This window comes from Haliotis rufescens, unplaced genomic scaffold, assembly GCF_023055435.1.
Source record: "Haliotis rufescens isolate VD_foot unplaced genomic scaffold, xgHalRufe1.0.p SCAF_18, whole genome shotgun sequence".
NCBI lineage: Eukaryota > Metazoa > Mollusca > Gastropoda > Lepetellida > Haliotidae > Haliotis > Haliotis rufescens.
The window spans coordinates 23,655,885-23,683,282 of NW_025963868.1; the positions used below are offsets into that span (position 1 = coordinate 23,655,885).

The 27,398-nt window shown below is 40.4% G+C and overlaps 1 protein-coding gene across 2 annotated transcripts; it reads left to right on the forward strand.

The window, feature by feature from the left end:
* The first annotated feature begins 4,885 nt into the window (after nt 1-4,885).
* Nucleotides 4,886-26,095, forward strand: LOC124133015 (cell wall protein DAN4-like). Of its 2 annotated transcripts, XM_048398440.1 has the most exons (5): nt 4,886-4,966; nt 10,877-11,123; nt 17,678-18,479; nt 21,100-21,239; nt 21,485-26,095. In XM_048398440.1, the coding sequence occupies exons 2-5, from the start codon at nt 10,887-10,889 to the stop codon at nt 21,626-21,628; spliced, it is 1,323 nt and encodes a 440-aa protein (XP_048254397.1). In that variant the 5' UTR covers nt 4,886-4,966; nt 10,877-10,886; the 3' UTR covers nt 21,629-26,095. The 2 variants fall into 2 exon arrangements, with proteins under 2 accessions (XP_048254397.1, XP_048254396.1); XM_048398439.1 differs by lacking the exon at nt 4,886-4,966 and having other exon boundaries at nt 10,844-11,123.
* The last annotated feature ends 1,303 nt before the right edge of the window (nt 26,096-27,398 follow it).

Genomic DNA, 27,398 nt, shown 5'->3' on the forward strand with positions numbered 1-27,398 from the left:
AAATATCATGTATGTAGATGAAAGTACCATGTATGTAGAAGAAAGTGTCATGTATGTGGATGAAAGTATCATGTATCTAGATGAAAGTATCATGTATGTAGATGGAAGTATCATGTATGTGGATGAAAGTATCATGTATGTAGATGAAAGTATCATGTATGAAGATGAAAGTACCATGTATGTAGATGAAAGTATCATGTATGTAGATGAAATTATCATGTCTGTAGATGAAAGTACCATGTATGTGGATGAAAGTACCATGTATGTAGATGAAAGTATCATGTATGTAGATGAAAGTACCATGTATGTGGATGAAAGTACCATGTATGTAGATGAAAGTATCATGTATGTAGATGAAAGTATCATGTATGTAGATGAAAGTACCATGTATGTAGATGAAAGTACCATGTATGCAGATGAAAGTATCATTTATGTAGATAAAAGTATCATGTATGCAGATGAAAGTATCATGTATGTAGATGGAAGTATCATGTATGCAGATGAAAGTATCATTTATGTAGTTGAAAGTATCATGTACATGTATGCAGATGGAAGTATCATGTATGTAGATGAAAGTACCATGTATGTAGTTGAAAGTGTCATGTATGTGGATGAAAGTATCATGTATGTAGATGAAAGTATCATGTATGTAGATGAAAGTACCATGTATGTGGATGAAAGTATCATGTATGTAGATGAAAGTATCATGTATGTAGATGAAAGTATCATGTATGTAGATGAAAGTATCATGTATGTAGATGAAAGCCTCTTGTCTGTAGATGAAAGTACCATATCTGTAGATGAAAGTATGACATTATATTTTGCATTGTGGCACTAATACGCTTCCGTGTGGAACACATTGACATGTCCAAAGTCCAGTACCATCTGTTTAGCTTCTTGACTGATATCGTCAACTAATGGAATAATGATGCATTTATGAATCCAGATGTTTTAACAGAATGATGGCAAACACGTCTGTGATTAAACATGATGATCCATCCATGTTTGTTTTGTTTGTTTGTTGTTCGCCGTAGTCAGCTGTGTTCCTGCCACCTTATGGAAACCTTTACAGTATCCAATCTTTACAAGGTACACCAGTTGTTAATATGAGCAATATTACATGGAATCAATCAAGTCACTGAGTCTGACCATCCAATCCAATTAGTTATCCTCTCTCGACCAGCAACGACACATATTTAAACCGGCGTGCTGGTGCTTGATATGAACGTGTTGATGTAGTTGATAGTTTCTTTTGTTTGTTATTTGACACCGCACTCAGCAATATTCCAGCTATATGACGGCGGTCTGTAAATAATCGAGTCTCAACCTGACAATCTAGTGATTGACATCATGAGCATCGATCTACGCAATTGGGATACGATGACATGCATCAACCAAATCAGCGAGTCCGATCACCCGATCCCGTTGGTCGCCTATATAGTACTCGTACACATGGCGATAGACATGCAATATGAGAGCAGGCCTTGTTGAGAATTTCGTTCATAGGGCGTCGGTAGGGCTTTCAAACAGTTTAATGGTAGACATTTGGGGGATATTTCCAAATTTGACGCACATTGACAAAACTGATGTCCGATGCAGTTCCCTATTTTGACTTGATATGTTCCCGTGTTTTTCCAGGTAAGCAATTGACTTGCCTTTGCATGAGTTTGTGACGGTTGCCTGACACCTGATATCATTACTATTTGATAAAGCTTCCATAAACACACGCTTGTGATACTGTCGGAATCCTACAAACGATTCTTGTGAAATTTCTTTTGAATATGGTAAGGGTTTTGTCGCCTTCATTTTATTTATATTAAATGGTGTAGATGTAAATAATACGTTATTGATAACAAATCGCCTATATTTACATAAAAATGTCTGTGGGTATACCCTCCTGTTTCCAAGGAGTAACGGCGCCGCGAATCGCTGTGCAGAGTTGCGTCTCTTGGACACGCCAGAAACCTATGATTGGGGTTCGAATCCCGGCTCGCCCCGATTATGTTTCTAGATGTGTCAGCACCATACCCGTACTCGTGGGTTTCACCGAAGTTGTGACCCGTGAAGATTCCGGGTTAGAATAGGTCTTCAGCAACCCATGCTTGCCGTAAAAGGCGACTATGCTTGTCGTAAAAGGCGACTAACGGGATGGGTTGGTCAGGCTCGCTGACTTGGTTGATGCACGTCATCGATTCCAATTGCGTGGATCGATGCTCATGATATTAATCCCTGGATTGTCCGGTCCAGACTCGATTATTTACAGACCGCCGTCATATAACTGGAATATTGCGGCGTTAAACAACAAACCAACCAACCAATCACCGAGGTGGTAAACGTCTGAGACTTGCACCACTTCGGGCTTTCCTCCTATATTAAGCTGAAACACCGTGATATGACTGGAATAATGTTAAAAGCGGCGTTAAACCCAACTCACTCACTCACTCCAAGGAGTAACATGAACCATAAGTGCATGTGTCTAGAATATGTTCTACGTATGGGATGACATTTGCATCCTACACATGTAATTGTATTGAACTGAATGACAACTGAGACTACATGACCCCAAATATTGACAATACTGGCATGCATCGAAGTGTCAAAACATAGGCATTGGACTTCACAGTTTAATGAATGTGTGTATCTGAATTGATTTCCTATATACAGTGCGACTCTGATAAACTACATAAAAACTGACCCTTGACACCTTGACCCCTAAATTAAATTTGATGATTGGCAACATTGCCCATTTCCACAACATGCATACTAATTATTGGATTCAATTATAACAATATGCAATAATATGAATTTATTGACCTCATGTGATTGCTTAATTCGGTACGGTACTCGTATCGATTTCGATGAGAAAAGAGTGCTATGCTTGCTTGCCATAAAAGTAGAGAATTTCTCTGATTGATTTTCGACATAATTTTACATTATGTATGTTATCAACAGAGTACACGGTGTATCTCAGCCATTAAATGCTACTGGATTAAACAAGACTTTTTTCTTCGTGCAGTGTTCACATATTGGCATTTAAGGAAATGTTACTGTTGATAAAATCAAACACGAAAATGCTCTCAACTTATTTACATTAGCAATTAAAGTAAGAAAAGCAATAGTACTTTTAGTTACTTAATGGATCGATGTTATTGAATTTTGATATTTCACATTCGTTCTGTCTGTGTAGTTCCATGTCCATTATAACATATGCATAGTTTGTGTGGCATTTCTACCTCTGAAGGATGAAAGAAGAGAACAGAATACTTGTCATTAACATAAGGTAAGCCAGGTGTGTTGTGTAGATTCACGTGTAGCTTTCTGACTTCGAACAAGGATAACTATACAATGTATGAGTCATTTAAATTGACCTGAGGTGCGTCAACAGTTTTGAAAAAATGTGTTGGTGTTAGTTGCGATGTTAGAATATGTCCCCACATGTTCATGCGCTGACAGTCACAGACGAGATGCGTGTACCTACATTGTATATTAAACATTCAGATGCTAAGGAACACCCTTGATTCGTGTGGAAACTGGACTTTTATATTCGGTTACCTAACTTGCCTCGGGAAGATGTTTGTTTGTTTGTTGTTTAACTCCGCACTCAGCAGTATTCCAGCTTTATGACGGCGGTCTGTAAATAATCGAGTCTGGACCAGACAATTCAGTGATTGACATCACGAGCATCGATCCACGCAATTGGGATACGATGACGTGCATCAGCGAGCCTGATTTAATGAACGATGCGTGGTTATTTCACGATAAAACATTGATCTATCATGACGTCTTCCCCCGAGATTCGAACATGCCCCCGCAACTGGATGAGGTCATAATGTTTTTAGGGAAGAGTCTAGTGAGTTGTTCCCCATAGCTGGGCAACGTAGATAAATGCAATGGCCGAACGATCGCATTCGCTATTGAGAGAAAAGGTAAAGGTTATCGACGCGAATATCCCGGAAATACCAGACCTAAATCCCCTCCCCATAACATATAGCACGCACGAATACGGTGTTAGCATTAGATTTCATGATATCTCAGTGCAAGCATCTTTCCGCTGATGCGAAAGGTTTCGTTGTTAAAATATTTGAATACCCTAAGGCTGAAAGTGAAAGACGTTCGCCCTTCTTTGACATTTCAAAGTACATGTAAAGAACAATTCATGTGTTACAGCTTCCCAAACAAACCGTAGTTAAGATTTTGAACTCTCGTGCGTGCGTGATTCCCGTGCAACCTTTCGAGTTGAGTTGATTGGTTCAACTGTGTCATATGGCCCTGTGACGCAGGGGTAGCATTATGCAGATGGATGTTACAATGAATGCTCGTTCCACCCGTGACGAACAGGTCTGGTTGTTGATGAAATATAGTGATAGCTAAATAGACAGATTTTTTATTCATGCACCGATTGTCTTTAAATGTAATATCCAGTTATGTATGACTGTTTAATAATCTCATACCAACTTTGACTGGAGTAGGTCCAAAAGTTTTTCAGATATTGTAGTAAACGTCGGTACCTTAAATTAACTTCCAGACTTTATAGATTTGGCCGACAATGCCGACGTCGAATTGTATTCATGGAGTCATCATAATGCGCCCCTCGAGATTTATTCTCACTGCAGTATTTTATTGAACGATAAATATCTCCCACTCGTCGTTTATTTCTTAATTAAAAGTGTCAGGTCATGAGAACGTATAATGCAATAAATCAGTGGTACTTCATGGATCAGGGTACTTGTGCAGCACAGGCAATTGATTTTTCAAAATGACACAAAGTAAGTAGAACCGCGAGATTGTTTGATTACATTAGGGATTTCTCCACGAACCCGGTAGTCAATTTCCGAGATTACCGATTGAGAATTCAATGTTCACTGTTAAATTGGCATTACCCTTTGGGTCGAAATCATAGCGAAATTACTTAGCAATATGATGCTGTTCGTGGGCTTCGTGGTTGTCATGCTGAACTACATGTATAGTAAGTCAACTCTTTATTGATTTTGTATTGAGATTCGGGGTAGAATAGGTCTTCAGCAACCCAGGCTTACCGTAAAAGGTGACTATGCTTGTCGTTTGAGTCGACTAACGGGATCGGGTGGTCAGGCTCGCTGACTTGGTTGATGCATGTCATCGTATCCCAATTGCGTAGATTTATGCTTATGATGTCAATCACTGGATTGTCTGGCCCAGTCTTGATGATTATTATCGTCATACACTATCGTTATCGTTACACTATTTACGAATATGTGCAACAGTGTTTAACAGCAATGTATACGTATGTGCACATTAAAAGGTGTTTTGTTGAGGAGTGATCGAGGTTTAAGGTGAGGTACCGTTAGTTGATACAGCTCTACTGTCCTAAATATCAAACGTCAACGGCAGAGAATAACCTGTCTCGAAACAGATTCCATTGGGTGTAAAAGGCAAAATAACAGTAAATAGTATATGAGTGGATCACGGAAAATCAGTGAAGACACCAGGTGTCGGTGAAAAGAGTTCGCATGTCCTGCCCTGCCCGTAGTAGGGGTGGTCGGGTTGCCTAGTGGTTAAAGCGTTCGCTCGTCACGCCGAAGACCCGGGTTCGATTCCCGACATGGGTACAATGTGTGAAGCCCATTTCTGGTGTCCCCGTCGTGATATTGCTGGAATATTGCTAAAAGCGGCGTAAAACCGTACTCACTCACCCTGCCAGTAGTAAAGGATTAAATAACTGAAATATGCTTTCGTTGCAGTATGAGGGAGCTATTGTTGAGAGTGTAAAATATTTCATACTGTTGTCTGTTTTTTTCCGTATCTATTAACGTAATTGCTTGTTGCGTTACGTAAGGAAAAGGACCATGTAATGTATTAAAAATAAACGAATTTTAGCAGATAATTCTCTTCATTCCTCTCCTTAAAGTAATGTCGCAATTGCACATTTAATGTGTTTAATAAGATCTTCTCAACGTTCTATTGAATTTGAGATAGTAATCAAAATAGTTTAGTCCCCTGACTGAAATAACTCGCTCTGTTGTATGGGAGAAATCTTGTAAAATGTTCGATGGAACACTCCAGTTGACTGTTTTCTGTATTCATTACTCTTAGTGTTTTGCGAAAAGTGGTCCATGTGAAGAGCAATGCTCTCTTCAGAATATAACACACCAGCTGAACTTCTTTGAGAGGCATTTAGAAGTTGGAGTACTTTATATAAGTAAGATTTATGGATGAACAACTTCTTTATTACAATAAGGAGAGTCGCTTCGGTGTAGGTTGTAACAGGTTGTATCAAGCAGGTGATGTACAGAGTATGGTTGACAGGTATATATACAGGTACACACTCCTGACCACTGTTTACCGGAAACCAACCCACACAGATCAATATCTAACTATGCCTCAAACCATCCGTCCCAAGTCAAGAATGGAATTATCTCAACCCTTGCGAGACGAGCTCACAACATCTGTTCCACGAAGCAACATCTAACTACTGAACTAAGCCACCTCAAACAAGTATCCACACAGTACAAGCACTACCCTGAGCAGCTAGTACAACAGACAATACAAGTATCCACACAGTACAACCACCACCCCGAGCAGCTAGTACAACAGACAATACAAGTATCCACACAGTACAACCACCACCCCGAGCAGCTAGTACAACAGACAATACAAGTATCCACACAGTACAAGCACTACCATGAACAGCTAGTACAACAGACAATACAAGTGTTCACACAGTACAACCACCACCCTGAGCAGCTAGTACAACAGACAATACAAGTGTTCACACAGTACAAGCACCACCTCGAACAGCTAGTACAACAGACAATACAAGTGTTCACACAGTACAACCACCAGCCTGAGCAGCTAGTACAACAGACAATACAAGTGTTCACACAGTACAACCACCACCATGAACAGCTAGTACAACAGACAATACAAGTATCCACACAGTACAAGCACTACCATGAGCAGCTAGTACAACAGACAATACAAGTATCCACACAGTACCACCACTACCCTGATCAGCTAGTACAACAGACAATACAAGCGTTCACACAGTACAAGCACTACCATGAGCAACTAGTACAACAGACAATACAAGTATCCACACAGTACCACCACTACCATGAGCAGCTAGTACAACAGACAATACAAGTGTCCACACAGTACCACCACTACCCTGATCAGCTAGTACAACAGACAATAAAAGCGTTCACACAGTACAAGCACTACCATGAGCAGCTAGTACAACAGACAACACAGAACATGACCAAGAAATCTTAGAAATCTCCTCGTCAACAATCTACACCCTTTGTGATCAGCCTCCCCTACTTTGGAACAGTTAGCCACAAACTACAGAGACTCTTAAAGAAACAGGCCAACATTGATGTAATTTTCAAGAGAAGTCACACAATCCAGAACACAATTAAAGCCACAGGGAAACCACCATCCAGCCACAAGCTAGAACCATCAGGAGAAGTGTATCACATTCCATGCATTTGTGGACAAGTTTATATAGGAGAAACATCTAGGCCCCTCAAAACCCGAATAAGAAGAACACCAAAGCTCAGTCTCCAAAGATGACTCTAAATCAGCTCCATCAGACCATATCCGTGACAAGCCAAACCACAGCATCCAGTGGGATAACGTCAAAGCCCACACCACCACCTTCAAAGACTTCAAAATCAGAAAACTATAAGAAACCATCACCATCAAAAGACTCCAACCGTCAGTCAACCGTGACCAAGGCTATTACATACCCCCGGCTAACCATCAACTCGTGAAAGTCCCCAATCAGTCATAATCCTTTTGTCTATATTAGTTTGCTATCCTTTTGTTGTGTACATAACAGGCTTCTCCACTTCAATGTAACTACATCTGATATCTTATCTACGTATACACACTGCTTGCTTGATAACGGTGTTAGAACCTACACCGAAACGTCGCTCCTAATTGTAATAAAGAAGTTGTTCATCCATAAATCTTAACCTTACTTAACTAATTGCTTGCTTGCTCTATTGCTTGCTTGCTCTATTGATTGCTTGCTCTATTGATTGCTTGCTCTATTTATTGCTCTATTGATTGCTCTATTGATTGCTCCATTGATTGATTGCTCTATTGATTGCTCCATTGATTGATTGCTCTATTGATTGCTCTATTGATTGCTCTATATGTGCTCTATTGATTGCTCTATTGATGGCTCTATTGATTGATTGCTCTATTGATTGATTGCTCTATTGATTGATTGCTCTATTGATTGATTGCTCTATTGATTGGTTGCTCTTTTGATTGATTGCTCTTTTGCTCTTTTGATTGATTGATTGCTCTTTTGATTGATTGCTCTTTTGATCATTGCTCTTTTGATTGATTGCTCTTTTGATTGATTGCTCTTTTGATTGCTCTTTTGATTGCTCTTTTGATTGCTCTTCTTTTGATTGCTCTTTTGATTGCTCTTTTGATTGCTCTTTTGATTGATTGATTGATTGATTGATTGATTGATTGATTGATTGATTGATTGATTGATTGATTGATTGATTGATTGATTGATTGATCCTGGTTACTTGAGTGAGTGAGTGAGTGAGTGAGTGAGTGAGTGAGTGAGTGAGTGAGTGAGTGAGTGAGTGAGTGAGTGAGTGAGTGAGTGAGTGGTGGGTGATTGGGTGATTGGGTGATTGGGTGATTGGGTGATTGGGTGATTGATTGGTTGGTTTACTCATTGTCTGCATTGTATAATTGTTTTCCAAAACTCCTAAAACAGAATATATTAAATGCTTAGACTGCAACTATGTTACAGAAGACGAATATTTTGTCGTACTGATTGGCCCGGAATACACTAACATAAGAATGAAATATTTACCCAGCATGCCATACTGTGTCCTTTATTTGACCTTTCAACTTTAAATATATCTGAAATGTCGGCTGGACTCTGCAACCGTCTTCTCTCCTGAAACTGATGGATTGATAACATTTAGCATGCATGTCTGTTCGAGTTTAGCATAATCAGTTCCTGAATTTGAGATATTGTATATTCGATAAAGTTGGAGCAACATGAAGAATGATAATGACAATAAGCAAGTTTATGTTCGTTTATTGCCTTATGACCAGCAAGGGCGGTCGGGTAGCCTAGTGGTTAAAGCGTTCGCTCGTCACGCCGAAGACCCGGATACGATTCCCGACATGGGTACAATGTGAAGCCCATTTTCCGGTGTCCCCAACGTGATACTGCTGGAATATTGCTAAAAGCGGCGTAAAACCAAACTCACTCATAATCAGCATGTAACTTCACTTTACTGTCGTATGTTTTTTTGTCAATTCTTTAGAATGTGTTATGTGTTATGCCCCGACAAATGTGTTGACGTTGTCGCCACCGATCTGCCAACTGCCAATAGGCCATCTATTGCTAAGCTACCGCCGATGTCACTGCACACAAAACGGATACCCATTGTACTCTGATCTCACTTGTTCTGTGCCAGTTCGTTCTTTCCATTGCACATGAGACACCCAGTTCATTGACGTGCCTCTGTGCGGCAAGATACTTTGTATTACCTTTGTGTAAGTATAATGTTTCATTATATTGTTGTCATTGGAGATTCTATCGACGAAGAGCCCCCGGTGCGACTATAGGATCGGGCGGTGGTCACAGTGATGTTATTTGGTGTCATTGTAACCCAACCTAGTGTGGAAGCCCCTCTTGCTCCAAAATGGCAACCTATTGTCGGTCTGGCCAGGACTCGAGCATTCTAAGGTGCTATGCCATAGCCGGAATGTTGCTCTAATGGGTACTAAAACACACTGTTTCGAAAGAGTTTAACCTGGTATAGTCAGCTCATATTTCATGATATAGGCATTGTTAATGTACTGAATATGTGAATACACGATGCCACTGGCATGTATTGAAATTGTAAAATTCTTGACCTTAATAGATAGGGAATCTCTATTATTGTATTGGCCGTATAACCACTGTATGACATTGCATAGCACGGCCTTACACTTGTGAGAGTATTGCATGTGATATAGTTAGTCCTTGTATTCATATCTATCACATGTGTTCCTTTCTATATAACGACTGAATGAATGTAGATTTTCCACAGCAAGCTATATTATATATATATATATATATATATATCCTGTGACCGCCTCCGTGGTCTAGTGGTAGAGCGTCCGCACGGGGAGCGGTAGGTCCGGGGTTTAATCCCCCGCCGCGTCAAACCAAAAGACGTTTATAAAATGGTACTTGTTGTTACCCTGCCTGGCGCTCGAAATCAAGGTGATAAAACAAGGACGGGTCTGCTCGGAGTCAGTATACTGTGTCTGAGTGGGGTATTCATGTTGAACTGCGGCATGGTATCTCAGTGGACCAGCACAATCAAATCGGCATTAGTCCAGACTAGTACAAGCAGCCACACACACACACATGCATGCCGCATCTATGCAATAATCGTGGATGCAACCTTAAACTCCATTTCACCCCAAAACGTCTTGTACAACCCATGCCTGCCGTAAAAGGCGACAAACGGGATCGGATGGTCAGGCTCGCTGACTTGACTGATACATGTCATCGTATCCCAATTGCATGGATTGATGCTAATATAATGTCAACCACTGGATGGTCTGGCCAAGACTCGGTTATTAACAGAGCGACGTCATATAGCTGGAATATTGCTGAGTGCGGCGTTAAACAACAACAATAATCAAAACGTCACGTTTGGCCAGTCAGTGAATGTGTTATACAGGCTACACGCAAGTTAACTGATTTTCAGCCTATTCAGGGTATGTAAGCTTAGCAACCCCTATTATCTAAGTGCAATACACTTGCCATACATCTACAACACTGATGCCTGTAGGTAAATTGAAGAAGCGATAACATTGGCAGGACTGGTAGCTGAGAAATGTGTCTGTGTTGCTTCAGGAGTCAAGATATGAAGTGCGTGCTGTCGTTGTTGCTGTCGGTTTTGTACGCTGTATGCTGCCAGGTCCGGGTAACATCGGGGACAGATGTGTTCCTCGTCAAGGTGCTGTCATCGCAAAGAGTCTGTGACCATTACTGTGCCTATACATCACGGTGTCAAGCTTATCACTGGGATGCTACTACCAGGATCTGTCAACTTCATTCAACGCAGCCTACAACGAGTAACACCGGTTTCACTAATTATAAGGTAATTGTGCTGTTTTCCGCGAGAAGGGAAATGAGTGTTGATTCAAATATGATCATTTGTTGTTACGTTTTATTAATTTCAGTCACGTTTCTATGAGGGTAACGCTATTTTTTAGGGCATTATCATTTGCAGAAGGTCTTCCATTTAACTGCCCGACGAAGGAGGATCGAGGGTTTCTGCAAATGATAATGCCCTGAAAAATAGCGTTATCGTTATTATAGCTAAAATGGATAGAATTTGTTATCAAATAAAAATAAACAACAATATCGATTTTGAAAAGTTGCTGCAATCAACACGAATTTCACTGACCCACTTTTGGAATATGGAAACGTCATAGAACAAACCAGATGACGTATCTATTGAACGTGACGTCACCTTTCCCTATCCCCCTGACGTCACGGGTGTGATAATATAAGGGTAACGCTATTTTTCAGGGCATTATCATTTGTAGAAGCCCGAGGTGTTCCATTAACTGCCCGACGAAAAAGAGCGTTACCGTTATTATAGCTAAAATGGATGAAATTTGTTATCAAATAAAAAGAAACAACAACATCGGTTTTGAAACATTTACTGCAATCAACACGAATGTCACTGACCACATTTTACAAATATGGAAACGTCATAGAACAAACCAGATGACGTCACTATAATACGTGACGTCATTTTCTCTACCCTATGACGTCACCTAACAACGGGCTTGATAATTATAAATGGCCCGTCGTCAAGAAATATGAGGGCATTATCAAGTTACAGTGGCCCGCTCATTTCTGATAACGTGCGGGCGGTTTAATGATAATTCTATCCATTTTAGCTATAATGGCCAGTCGTCAAGCATTATGAGGGCATTTTCAAGTTACAGATGCCCGCTCATTTCTGATAATATTCGGACGATTTAATGATAATTCTATCCATTTTAGCTACAAAGGTGTGTATTGGCTTAAGCACCGTAATCATTGCACCCGAAACCAACTGCATGTATTCTACTAACTCAGTGAATACAACTGAGTACGATGTTACCTAGGACAATGCGAGAGTCATTTATAATAATTCGCGCTTTATTGAACATCTGAAAGAAATAGATGTCCCTGGGGCTTATTAATGATCACACGGTATATGGATTATAATTATGCAGCAAAACATAAATTGATGACAGTTATTTTCTAACCTGAATGTTTAATGATTTCATATTTGCCATTATCTCATGAATGAGTATAACACTCTGTAACACCCCCAGCAATAGCAGATGATTTCCATTACATATTTCGATGTCAAGGTTTTGATAACAAAAGACTTTCACTTATTCCTAGACGATATGGTCGAACGTGTTTTCATTAAAAAGCCCATTTTCAACAACCAAACTAAACGAGCTGAAACGTCTATCAAAATAACCGTCGGTGGTCTATGGAGAAATAAAGAATCAGACACAACACCAGTAATTATCATATTGCTCTCGTGGCGCTGAACAAATCTGAGTGCTAACTCCTGAACCATGTTTGCTACCCTCCCTGTGGTCATTGGTAATAAAATACAGGAGGGAACAGCTGGTGAATGGCGTGTTTAGACGGTAATAGCTGGTAAATGGTGTGTTTAGACCGTAATAGCTGGTGAATGGTGTGTTTAGACCGTAATAGCTGGTGAATATTGTGTTTAGACCGCAATAGCTGGAGGATGGTGTGTTTAGACCGTAATAGCTGGTGAATATTGTGTTTAGACATAATAGCTTGTGAATGGTGTGTTTAAACCGTAATAGCTGGTGAATGGTGTGTTTAGATCGTAATTGCTGATGAACGGTGTGTTTAGACCGTAATAGCTGGTGAATGGTGTGTTTAGATCGTAATAGCTGATGAAAGGTGTGTTTAGACATAATAGCTTGTGAATGGTGTGTTTAGACCGTAATAGCTGATGAAAGGTGTGTTTAGACATAATAGCTTGTGAATGGTGTGTTTAGACCGTAATAGCTGGTGAATATAGTGTTTAGACATAATAAGTGATGAAAGGTGTGTTTGTTCATAATAGCTGATGAATGGTGTGCTTAGACCATAATAGCTGGTGAATGGTGTGTTTAGACCGTAATAGCTGGTGAACGGTGTGTTTAGACGTAATAGCTGATGAATAGCGTGTTTAGATCGTAATATCTGATGAATATCGTGTTTAGACCGTAATAGCTGGTAAATGGTGTGTTTAGACCGTAATAGCTGGTGAATGGTGTGTTTAGACCGTAATAGCTGGTGAATATTGTGTTTAGACCGCAATAGCTGGAGGATGGTGTGTTTAGACCGTAATAGCTGGTGAATATTGTGTTTAGACATAATAGCTTGTGAATGGTGTGTTTAGACCGTAATAGCTGGTGAATGGTGTGTTTAGATCGTAATAGCTGATGAACGGTGTGTTTAGACCGTAATAGCTGGTGAATGGTGTGTTTAGATCGTAATAGCTGATGAAAGGTGTGTTTAGACATAATAGCTTGTGAATGGTGTGTTTAGACCGTAATAGCTGATGAAAGGTGTGTTTAGACATAATAGCTTGTGAATGGTGTGTTTAGATAGTAATAGCTGATGAAAGGTGTGTTTAGACATAATAGCTTGTGAATGGTATGTTTAGACCGTAATAGCTGATGAATGGTGTGCTTAGACCATAATAGCCGGTGAATGGTGTGTTTAGACCGTAATAGTTGGTGAACGGTGTGTTTAGACGTAATAGCTGATGAATGGCGTGTTTAGATCGTAATAGCTGATGAATATCGTGTTTAGACCGTAATAGCTGGTGAATGGTGTATTTAGACCGTAATAGCTGGTGAATGGTGTGTTTAGACCGTAATAGCTGGTGAATATTGTGTTTAGACCGCAATAGCTGGAGGATGGTGTGTTTAGACCGTAATAGCTGGTGAATATTGTGTTTAGACATAATAGCTTGTGAATGGTGTGTTGAGACCGTAATAGCTGGTGAATGGTGTGTTTAGATCGTAATAGCTGATGAACGGTGTGTTTAGACCGTAATAGCTGGTGAATGGTGTGTTTAGATAGTAATAGCTGATGAAAGGTGTGTTTAGACATAATAGCTTGTGAATGGTGTGTTTAGACCGTAATAGCTGATGAAAGGTGTGTTTAGACATAATAGCTGGTGAATGGTGTGTTTAGACCGTAATAGCTGGTGAATATAGTGTTTAGACATAATAAGTGATGAAAGGTGTGTTTGTTCATAATAGCTGATGAATGGTGTGCTTAGACCATAATAGCTGGTGAATGGTGTGTTTAGACCGTAATAGCTGGTGAACGGTGTGTTTAGACGTAATAGCTGATGAATGGCGTGTTTAGATCGTAATAGCTGATGAATATCGTGTTTAGACCGTAATAGCTGGCGAATGGTGTGTTTAGACCGTAATAGCTGGTGAATGGTGTGTTTAGACCGTAAAAGCTGATGAATGGTGTGTTTAGACCGTAATAGCCACAGCAATTCTTGGAGATAATGCATCAGTCGGTTGACGTAATACAGTTATAATATATAGTGGATTCGATTAATTTTTAATTTACTTGCAATTGACTGATGTGTGTGTGTGTGTGTGTGTGTGTGTGGGGGGGGGGGGGGGGGGGGGGGGGAGTGGGGCTTAACTGTAACTCTTTCAAAGAAAATTACTTGCAAGAACTGCACGTCCTTTTACGGGTTGAGAACCACGTGCTGACAGTTTTACGGGTTGAGAACCACGTGCTGACAGTTTTACGGGTTGAGAACCACGTGTTGACAGTTTTACGGGTTCTTAGTATGAAATTTAATGAAATCACCTAATTTGACAAAACAAAACCAACGAACACGAGTATGATGATGTCAACAATCATAATCAGGGTATATATCCTGGATTTACGGATATATCTGATGAACTCGGCTCCCACGCCATTGAAACGTCCAAGTTTGAGAATAAATTCAAATATTAAACCTTTGCATTAATTTCAAATAACACTGGCACGGAGTTCATGACATTTATTGATGTACTTTCTTACGTTTGATATTTATGACAATTAGTTGATTCAATTAAGATATAAACTTCTGGGCAAAAGTAAGTACACACTTTGAAAATTGGATTCGAACGTTATCAAAACGTTACCAGGCTGGAAACAGTTGCCAAACACTGCAAAGATCCAAAACACAACTAAAACACCCGTATCAAACATATCGCCTTCATGAGTGAGTGAGTTAGTAAGTTCGGTTTTACGCCGCTTTTAGCAATATTCCAGCAATATCACGGCGGGGATACCAAAAATGGGCTTCACACATTGTACGCATGAATCGAACCCGGGTCTTCGACGTGACGAGCGAACGCTTTAACCACGTGGCTACCCGACCGACCCATATCACCTTCAAATAACCATTTCCTGTTTGTTTCATTTTAGCCACCCTCAAATTTGTACTTTTGTTTGCCCGGCAATATATTTGAGTATCGTGGACATTATTTACAATAATTTGCAATTGGTTCTAAATTGATAATAAATTTCATATTGTCCTTGTGACTTCAAACGTTTGATGTAAATGTAAACAGATTCATGGCTGTGTCTTTATGTGTTTGGATTGTTACTGTAGAAGATAATTCCCGCTGAACAATAACAACATGTGTGCTCAGTGGAAGAAATGATCAATTCCTTTATTGTCACTTATTACACATGATAATTAATGATTAATTGATGAGCCGTCGAATGCTGCGAATGCATACCAGATGTGTTGTTTCCCCCCAGAACAAATTGACACACGTAGTAAAGTACGCCCGGACTTGCTATAAATGTTGATGTTGTCTTCAGAATCCCCGATAACTGAGTTGTATATATAATTGAGTTAGTGTATTTGAAGTCAATGTTTGTCTGTCTATTTTCACAAGGAGCCTTCTGTTTCTCTCAAAATATTTCATGTGGTAAACAACAGCAATTGATGGATTTTATTTTTACGTTTGTGTGTGAAAATATGTGTTTTTGAAACGTCAACAGATATTGATATAAACAGTCTGGAACAAAGGCTCCACTCGTCTAGTAATGGCGTACGAGAATCAATAAACTTGTAATTGGTATTCGGGATAAGTTTTACTTTTTTATCAACTTTTTAAAGATGCAATGTCGTCTTTCAAGGGATGAATGGAAATTGCGTCAGCGGCTTTTATTTGAGCCAAAAAACAACGTTTTCCGTCCCTGTACGCTTTCTAATATTCAAAAGGGGGCACGGGTGGCCCAGTCGTCTAAGGCGCCGCGATTCGCTGCGCAGAGTTGCGTCCCTTGGGCACGCCACAAACTTATGATTGTGGGTTCGAATCCCGGTTCGCCCCGATTATGTTTCTAGGTTTATCAGCACCATACCCGTGCTCGTGGGTTTCACCGAAGTGGAAAACTTCTGAGACCTGCATTACTTCGGGCTTTCCTCCCACATAAAGCTAACACGCCGTGATATAACTGGAATACTGTTAAACTCAACCCACTCACTCACTCTAATATTCAAATTACGGCTGCAGTTCATGTTGAAATCCACCCACCCTCAAAGACTGGTTTCACAACTTTGCATGTACTTGAAGTTCTGCGCAATGTATTATCCCGAATGTGTCCCACGCTGCAAAAACCTATTTCAAATATACCTTGGTGTTCCGCGACAACTCTAGGAGACGGGTTCACGGGTGCTACAGGTAGGGACAGACAGTGATTTTCGGCGGATGATCGAGACGGGTTGTTTTATTGCGTTGTAATGACGTTTGTATTTCCGATTTGACACTTTAAAGTGTCCAGTCGTTAGTAATATATAACACCGATAATTTACAGTCATATATCAGAAAGACTTGATTTTATAATAGGCCTTTGGAAGAACTTTAACAGTTTTACTGATACTTCTGAACCTTGGTGAATGGAATAGACATGTCAGTTTGACCGGGGGTTCTCATGACATGTCCCTTCTTCATCTGTAAACGTGTGTGATAGGGACAAAAGTGTCAGTAGACCGAACATTGTTCCTCGACACACAGTTTAGTTCCATTACTCCAAGAATTAAAGTGCTGTCAGGTTAAATGGAGTTTAACGTCGCGTTAATGGTTAATGCACATATAACACGACGCAGGTGTGTGTGTGTGTGTGTGTGTGTGTCTGTGTGTGTGTGTGTGTGTGTGTGTGTGTGTGTGTGTGTGTGTGTGTGTGTGTGTGTGTGTGTGTGTGTGTGTGTGTTTGTTTGTGGGTGGGTGTCTGTGTGTATGATATGCTTATATTTTCGTCATTATTATTCAGTTTCCCTGACATGCCGATATACTAATCAGACGAAGTATACTGATTGCAAACCGACCAGATAAGCTAAGGATGATAAGTACAATATTTTCACGCCTTTTGCTATGACGCTGCCACGGATCAAAACACTGACCTTTCGCTCTCCGGGCGTATGCTCTGTCACTAGACCAACGAGTTGGTCCCATTAAAGTGAACACTCCTAAATCAGTTAATAATTAATATCTACCCTGTCCTCAAACCAAAATCTGTGTAATGAGTCCCTTTACTAGTGTGCATCGCATTCTATATTGACGTTGAAATCATTGTATTTTCAAGCCTCACAATGGCCAATGTGGACGGCGCCAGTGCGCCCAGACGGAGACGTGTGTCCCTGTTCAAGCAGCAACTGCCTACATCTGTCTGGCGACAACGTCAACGACCTCAACTTCTGCCACAACTGCTTCTCCATCCAGTACATCTTCTGTTCCTCCTGTGGCAACAACCACGAACACATCTCCAAGTGAAACTGTTACTTCCTTTGTGGCGTCTACACCACCCACCACTAGCACATCAAGTCCAACGACTACGCTGACAACAACGACTTCATCTTCTGCCACAACTGCTTCTCCATCCAGTACATCTTCTGTTCCTCCTGTGGCAACAACCACGAACACATCTCCAAGTGAAACTGGTACTTCCTTTGTGTCGTCTACAACACCCACCACTAGCACATCGAGTCCCACGACTACGCTGACAACAACGACTTCATCTCCTACCACAACAGCTTCTCCATCCACACTTACTACAACCTCTGTGCCTGCTGTGACAACAACCACTTACACATCTCAAAATGCAACTATTACCTCCGTTGTGTCTTCTACAACCACCACCACCGGAACCACCACAACAAGCCCCACAACTACACTGACAACAACGACTTCCTCCCCAACTACATCGAGTATCATCACAACTCCTACAACTATACCGACAACATCTACCCCAGCTACTACAAGTACCACCCCTGCACCGACAACAACCTCCACAACTACCACGGCTACGCCAACAACAACAAGTACAACCACAACTACTACCACTGCAACGACTACGACCACAACACCCACAACTACAACGACATCAGGTACTTAGGCTTGTTTTTTTTGCTGAGAGTGTTATTAATGGCTACAGTTTAATTCAGCTTTGGTCATTTATGTTCTATAGTGTATTTATTGTTTAACGCCGCACTATTGTAACTAAATTTGTTTTTGACTGCGGCCTGTAAATATTCCAGGCAACGACCCACAGTGTCGGAGAACGATGATACGTAATCAGCCGAGTCACTGAGCCTGACGACCCTTCCCGGAATCCCTACGTTGCATTTATAGTTTAAGGGGTCGTCCACTCGACATTGTAGAGGAGGTGTGTGAGCAAGGAATGTGGTGTTATCATATATGTACAACCATGTTACGATCATAGTGTTATCACATATGTACAACCATGTTACGAGCATGGTGTTGTCACATGTGTACAACGATGTTACGATCATGGTGTTATCTTGTGTGTACAACGATGTTACGATCATGGTGTTATGTGTGTACAACCATGTTACGATCATGGTGTTATCACATATGTACAACCATGTTACGATCATAGTGTTATCACATGTCTACAACCATGTTACGATCATAGTGATATCACATATGTACAACCATGTTACGATCATAGTGATATCACATGTCTACAACTACTATCAGTAAAGGCTCGTATGTAGACATGGTGATAATGTATGTTTGTGGTCATGATACCATAAAAATACTCCGTTATTTCAACGCTGTCATATCACATGCGTGCTACCATGCTACTTAAAAACACTTGGTTAAGTTGATATCATATGATCATGCACCAGTATGTGTGTAGTCATACTACGATCAGAAAACTACATGATGTTCACAGGGTACCAAGGTATGTTTGTGATCATGTTAACATAAAACTGCTTCGTCCTATTGACGAAGTGAGATCGTTGTTCTGTGCCCATTACCAAATCAGAAATTCGTTTGTGTTGGCGTAAATATATCTTCGGCCGACCACAGTACTACAGAACATACTTCAGTGGGTATAGTAAATAACACTCTACTCGGCCCTGAGAATTTGCAGCACTAACATAAGATGAAAATCAGTCCATCAGTGTGAAGTCATTAGAGGTATTCCGGAGGTAAAACGTCTCGGCACGATATTTAATCACATCTGTTGTCGTCTCTTCAATACTGCCATTAAACTTCAGCTATCAAGTTGAGTGTTTCATTGTCCCCTATTGTTGTCATCGATTCTGATGAATAAAATATAGCACCAGAGACTCAGCGATGCATCTGGTGTTCCTTACTGCTGATGCGACTATATTGTGTCAACACATTGAACTGGTTTCCAGTTCGATACCTAACCTTAAATTGATTTTCTTTGTTTTCAAGTCAATGTACGCCGGGCCTTTGTTTACATCGATGACATGTGCGAGACAGAAGATCCCTTTAAAACCGAATTACCCACAAAAGAAAACTTTGTTCAGCTTTCCACCCGGATAGCTTATGTGACTATTTTCACGTCTACATAAAACCTCGATGAATAAGTACACCACGCATGCAGTGAACAGAAATAGTTCATTCCAAGCTTTCAATACGACCCAACCCAAGAATTGTTTTTTTCCTAGTGGTTCTAGATTTGATTACATATCAACACTGAAATGTACTGGCCCAGGCAACGCAATCCAAAAGTCACCAACGAAACACAAAGTAATTCAGTGACACCGTCTTAGGTTGTGCAATCCTTAATAACCAAAGTAATTCATTGGTACTATCCTAGGCGCGTGTGAATCTGCCATGTGACTGATCTGCCAAGCATTCGGGCAACTAGGGAAATAGACGCGAATCTAACGCGACCACAACTCGCCCCCTTTGTCTGTACATTGAGATTTAGATTTTAGCTGTTTCACTAGCGATCATGAGTTCCCCTATAGGCGCACAAACTTTGGCTTTTGTGTGCACGTGCATCACGTGCTGTACGTGCGTAATGTGAAATTTCATTGTGATTAGATGTTGCGTTCAGATGCAACCCGATTATTACTGTACATCTCAACGATTGCTACATTCAAATCAATATTTCCCTTACTTGTTGGTAGTAGAAAACGTCAAGGCCAGAGACTAACTAGTCTCGATTATTTGACAAAAGAGATTCCATTTAGTGTAAAGGGTAAATTAGTGATGAAAACTATACGAATGGATATATGTATAACAGTCACAAACTGTATAGGATCGCGTAAAGTAGCGGAAAAAAAGGAAGTCATTAAGAAATGAAAAACAATTCTTAAATGTTTCCCTTGTAGTCCTGTGTATAGGGGCTTCTATGTGAACATGTAATGTCAAATGTTTCCCTTGTAGTCCTGTGTGTAGGGGCTTCTATGTGAACATGTAATGTCAAATGTTTCCCTTGTAGGTCCTGTCTATAGGGGCTGCTATGTGAACATGTAATGTCAAATGTTTCCCTTGTAGGTCCTGTCTATAGGGGCTTCTATGTGAACATGTACTGTCAAATGTTTCCCTTGTAGTCATGTATATAGGGACTGCTATGTGGACATTAAATGTCAAATGTTACCCTTGTAGGTCCTGTCTATAGGGGCTGCTATGTGAACATGTAATGTCAAATGTTTCCCTTGTAGTCATGTATATAGGGGCTGCTATGTGAACATGTAATGTCTAATGTTTCCCTTGTAGGTCCTGTATATAGGGGTTGCTACATTGATGACTCCAACAGAGTCCTTCCCTACGAACATCTCATTGACACGACCACTATGACCATTGAGTTGTGCAGGATTCACTGCACCGAGAAAGGCTACGCCTTCTTTGGACTGGAGGTAGGTGTTGGTATTTCAGTTGCCAGAGCTACTCACTCACTCACTCACTCACTCACTCACTCAATACCCATCCACTCACTCACTCACTCACATCTCCAAATTGCTCCCGATATGAGGATATATATGTGCAGTTAATGTGGCAAATAAAGGCGAAAATCTGTTTACTTTGAATTAAGAAGAAGAAAATATTACAACGTTAAGAAAAGTATGGTACAGAAATATAAGTCACATGCTTTGTTTTTAAGGTGGGAGTAGAATGTTTATGCGGTCACAAAATCAAGAGTGGCTACACGAAGGTGCTTGACAACAAGTGCGACAAGCCCTGCGCAGCGGACCCTGCGAATACTTGTGGAGGGGAATGGAAGATCGCCATTTACGAAGTTGTGTGAGGATTTAGCGTCAATTCTTCATCAAACCCGTCTGGGTCGGTGTGGTAGCCTAGTGGTTAAAGTGTTCGTTCGTCACGCCGTGTCACGCCAAAGGTCCTAGTTCGATTCCCGACATGGGTGCAATCTGTGAAGCCAATGATCGGGGTCTCGCAACGTGATATTGCTGTGATATTTCTAAAATCGGCGTAAAACCTCATTGACTGACTGACTCACTCACTCACCCAAGATCAACCACGATTGTGTGGCTGACACATATGCCTAGGGATAGATGTCTGGAATGGACATACCGCCTTAATGTACTATGAATATAAAGATCACCACAGAATAGTTCATCAGTGTACATTGACGGTCGTTTTATGTTAGGAATTCTTTTGTGAAACTTGTTCAGATCGTGTCCTCTAAGATACTGCGTAAATAGTTTTATGTGAAGCCACATTCCTGACAGTGTTGCTTGTGAAGGCAGGATGTACTCAACCACTGCAGGCGGTGTTATATCGCTAACAATTATTACTAGTAAGGACCGGGTGTACTCAAAAAGAGCAAATGTTGCTTGTGGTGAGGGCAGGATATACTCATCGACTGTAGCCTGTGTTTCACCCTAACATTGTTGCTTGTGAAACACGATATAGTCATCAACTGTACCCTCTGTTACCCTAAGATTGTGTCTTGTGAAACAAGATATACTCATCGACTGTAGCCTGTGTTTCACCCTAACATTGTTTTTGTGAAACAAGATATACTTATCTACTGTACCCTGTGTAAATCCTAACATTGTTGCTTGTGAGGGCAAGATATACTTATCTACTGTACCCTGTGTCACACCCTAACATTGTTGCTTGTGAGGGCAAGATATACTTATCTACTGTACCCTGTGTAACACCCTAACATTGTTGCTTGTGAGGGCAAGACATACTTATCTACTGTACCCTGTGTTAATCCTAACATTGTTGCTTGTGAGGGCAAGATATACTTATCTGCTGTAGCCTGTGTCACACCCTAACATTGTTGCTTGTGAGGGCAAAATATACTTATCTACTGTACCTTGTGTCACACCCTAACATTGTTGCTGGTGAGGGCAAGATATACTTATCTACTGTACCCTGTGTCACACCCTAACATTGTTGCTGGTGAGGGCAAGATATACTTATCTACTGTACCCTGTGTCACACCCTAACATTGTTGCTTGTGAGGGCAAGATATACTTATCTACTGTACCCTGTGTTAATCCTAACATTGCTGCTTGTGAGGGCAAGATATACTTATCTACTGTACCCTGTGTCACACCCTAACATTGTTGCTTGTGAGGGCAAGATATACTTATCTACTGTACCCTGTGTTACACCCTAACATTGTTGTTTGTGACAAGACAAACACAACCACAGTACCCTGTGTTACATCCTAACATTGTTGTTTGTGACAAGACAAACAAAACCACAGTACCCTGTGTTTACATCCTCAGATTGTTGTTTGTGACAAGAAAAACACAACCACAGTACCCTGTGTTACATCCTAACAGTGTTGCTGGTGACAAGAGAAACACAACCACAGTACCCTGTGTTACATCCCAACATTGTTGTTTGTGACAAGACAAACACAACCACAGTACCCTGTGTTACATCCCAACATTGTTGCTGGTGACAAAACAAACACAACCACAGTACCCTGTGTTACATCCCAACATTGTTGTTTGTGACAAGACAAACACAACCACAGTACCCTGTGTTACATCCTAACATTGTTGTTTGTGACAAGAGAAACACAACCACAGTACCCTGTGTTACATCCCAACATTGTTGTTTGTGACAAGACAAACTCCACCACAGTACCCTGTGTTACATCCCAACATTGTTGCTGGTGACAAAACAAACACAACCACAGTACCCTGTGTTACATCCCAACATTGTTGTTTGTGACAAGACAAACACAACCACAGTACCCTGTGTTACATCCCAACATTGTTGCTGGTGACAAGACAAACACAACCACAGTACCCTGTGTTACATCCCAACATTGTTGTTTGTGACAAGACAAACTCCACCACAGTACCCTGTGTTACATCCTAACATTGTTGTTTGTGACAAGAGAAACACAACCACAGTACCCTGTGTTACATCCCAACATTGTTGTTTGTGACAAGACAAACTCCACCACAGTACCCTGTGTTACATCCCAACATTGTTGCTGGTGACAAAACAAACACAACCACAGTACCCTGTGTTACATCCCAACATTGTTGTTTGTGACAAGACAAACACAACCACAGTACCCTGTGTTACATCCCAACATTGTTGCTGGTGACAAAACAAACACAACCACAGTACCCTGTGTTACATCCCAACATTGTTGTTTGTGACAAGACAAACACAACCACAGTACCCTGTGTTACATCCTAACATTGTTGTTTGTAACAAGACAAACACAACCACAGTACCCTGTGTTACATCCCAACATTGTTGCTGGTGACAAAACAAACACAACCACAGTACCCTGTGTTACAAACTAACATTGTTGCTGGTGACAAAACAAACACAACCACATTTCCTTGTGTTACATCCTTACATTGTGCTTGTGACAAGACAACACAACCACAGTACCTTGTGTTACATCCAAACATTGTTGTTTGTGACAAGACAACACAACCACAGTACCCTGTGTTACATCCCAACATTGTAGTTTGTGACAAGACAAACACAACCACAGTACCCTGTGTTACATCCCAACATTGTTGCTGGTGACAAGAGAAACACAACCACAGTACCCTGTGTTACATCCCAACATTGTTGCTGGTGACAAAACAAACACAACCACAGTACCCTGTGTTACTAACTAACAGTGTTGCTGGTGACAAAACAAACACAACCACAGTACCTTGTGTTACATCCAAACATTGTGCTGGTGACAAGACAAACACAACCACAGTACCCTGTTTTTACACCTTAAGTACTTGTAAAGGCGTGACGTAATCCACCACTGTTCTCCGTGTTGTACACGTTGCATTGTGCTTTGCGCTGTAATGTTTCATTCAAGTTTGTTTGACGCATTATTGAACACAATTTTAATATCCATAATTTTATTTCTCGTCTTGTTCCTTGACAAACGCATATATCATTGTCAGGTTACTTATTGAGAGCAATGCTTCGGCTTAACATTTCGCGCCTATCGATAATGATTTTGCTATATATGTGAATATACATCGGAACACTGCTCACAATAGAGCGCGCGACATGCATACACTTTCTTATCTTCTACAAATTGACACGTTTTAGTTGTCCTCTACAAATTTACACGTTTTAGTTGTCTTCTACAAATTTACACGTTTAAGTTGTCTTCTACAAATTGACACGTTTAAGTTGTCTTCTACAAATTGACACGTTTAAGTTGTCTTCTACAAATTGACACGTTTTAGTTGTCTTCTACAAATTTACACGTTTTAGTTGTCCTCTACAAATTTACACGTTTTAGCTGTCTTCTACAAATTGACACGTTTTAGTTGTCTTCTACAAATTTACACGTTTAAGTTTTCTACTACAAATTGACACGTTTTAGCTGTCTTCTACAAATTTACACGTTTTAGTTGTCCTCTACAAATTTACACATTTTGCTATATATGTGAATATACATCGGAACACTGCTCACAATAGAGCGCGCGACATGCATACACTTTCTTATCTTCTACAAATTGACACGTTTTAGTTGTCCTCTACAAATTTACACGTTTTAGTTGTCTTCTACAAATTTACACGTTTAAGTTGTCTTCTACAAATTGACACGTTTAAGTTGTCTTCTACAAATTGACACGTTTAAGTTGTCTTCTACAAATTGACACGTTTTAGTTGTCTTCTACAAATTTACACGTTTTAGTTGTCCTCTACAAATTTACACGTTTTAGCTGTCTTCTACAAATTGACACGTTTTAGTTGTCTTCTACAAATTTACACGTTTAAGTTTTCTACTACAAATTGACACGTTTTAGCTGTCTTCTACAAATTTACACGTTTTAGTTGTCCTCTACAAATTTACACGTTTTAGCTGTCTTCTACAAATTGACACGTTTTAGTTGTCTTCTACAAATTGACACGTTTAAGTTGTCTTCTACAAATTGACACGTTTAAGTTGTCTTCTACAAATTGACACGTTTAAGTTGTCTTCTACAAATTGACACGTTTTAGTTGTCTTCTACAAATTTACACGTTTTAGTTGTCCTCTACAAATTTACACGTTTTAGCTGTCTTCTACAAATTGACACGTTTTAGTTGTCTTCTACAAATTGACACGTTTAAGTTGTCTTCTACAAATTTACACGTTTAAGTTGTCTTCTACAAATTTACACGTTTTAGTTGTCTTCTGTAAGTCAAAGAGACCCAAACAGTACGTTGATACAAAGTGTTGGGCAATATAGGTAAAGAGACTAATATCTCGGTTCATGAAACGTAGGTCATCATTTCATTTTCTTATTCTCATCTGATATCACATGTCTATGAACCATTTTTTAAAATTGGATTATAAATAATATGTAACACTTGTCCAGATAGTTTTATTGTCAAGCATGTGCTAAAGATGTTTGTCTGTACTTGGTGGCGGGTAGTAATGGATTCTAACGGCGAATAGGTGATGTGACAAGGTGTTTTACGTCGCGTCCAAGATCGTTGCACTTATATGGTGACGTGCATGCACGTGAGTGTGTGTGTGTGTGTGTGTGTGTGTGGGGGGGGGGGGGGGGGGGGGGGGGGGCGTGCGTGCGTGCGTGCGTGCGTGCGTGCGTGCGTGTGTGTGTGTGTGTGTGAGTGTGTGTGTGTGTGTCTGCTTGTACTAGTTCGGACTAATACCGATTTTATAGTGCTAGCCCACTGATATACCATTCCTTAGTTTAACATGAATACTCAACTCAGAATATAACACACAATATACTGACTCCGAGACGAGCAGTCCTAGTTTTAACCCCTGAATGCTGATCGCCAGGCTGGGAAACAACAAGTACCATATTTTAACGTCTGATGACGCGGCCGGGGATTGAACCCCGGACCCTCCGTTCTCATGCACGCTCGAACACCAGACCACGGAGGCGGTCCTAACGGCGTATAGGCTTGTAAATCAGCCTGATAATAATCGAGTCTGGACCGGACAATCTGGTGACTAAAAGCATCAGCAACTACCCACACCAGCGGATCAAGTCATGACAAGCCGATCCTCATTCATCCACACTGCGACATCCATTGGATTCTGGGGAACTATTCTTACATGCATGGTATGACGTGTCTATTCCCAAACTGAAACGCAAAGGTTAACCCCCGTTTGTTAGTACAGATACACATCGTAACATCACCTTGTATAATGATAAATGCATAGTAGTATATGTATACACAAGCAGCCTCTAGCTTCTATTCCTTTGGTCAGACAGGAATCAGTGTACATCACCGATCACCGATCTGATACGGTTACCGAAAGAACAAGAAATCCCCCTGTTAAATATATGGGCGAAACAAACACAGGACACATATGCTTAAATTTGTATTAAGCTATACTGAACATAAAGACATGTTAATATTCTTCATGTAGTATTCCTGTTTGATGGTGACATAAATCGCGAGTAAACCGAAATTATTAAACTATTACCGGTATTTCCATAATGTTACAACAATTTTCAGTAGCCAAATGAATAAAACTATCGTCAAATAAGACGTTGTTTGATCAAACTTTCAAAACTATTGTTGGTGGGCATGTGGGACTTCCCAACGCATGAGTCGCTTAACGGATGTCTGATGAAGTTCCC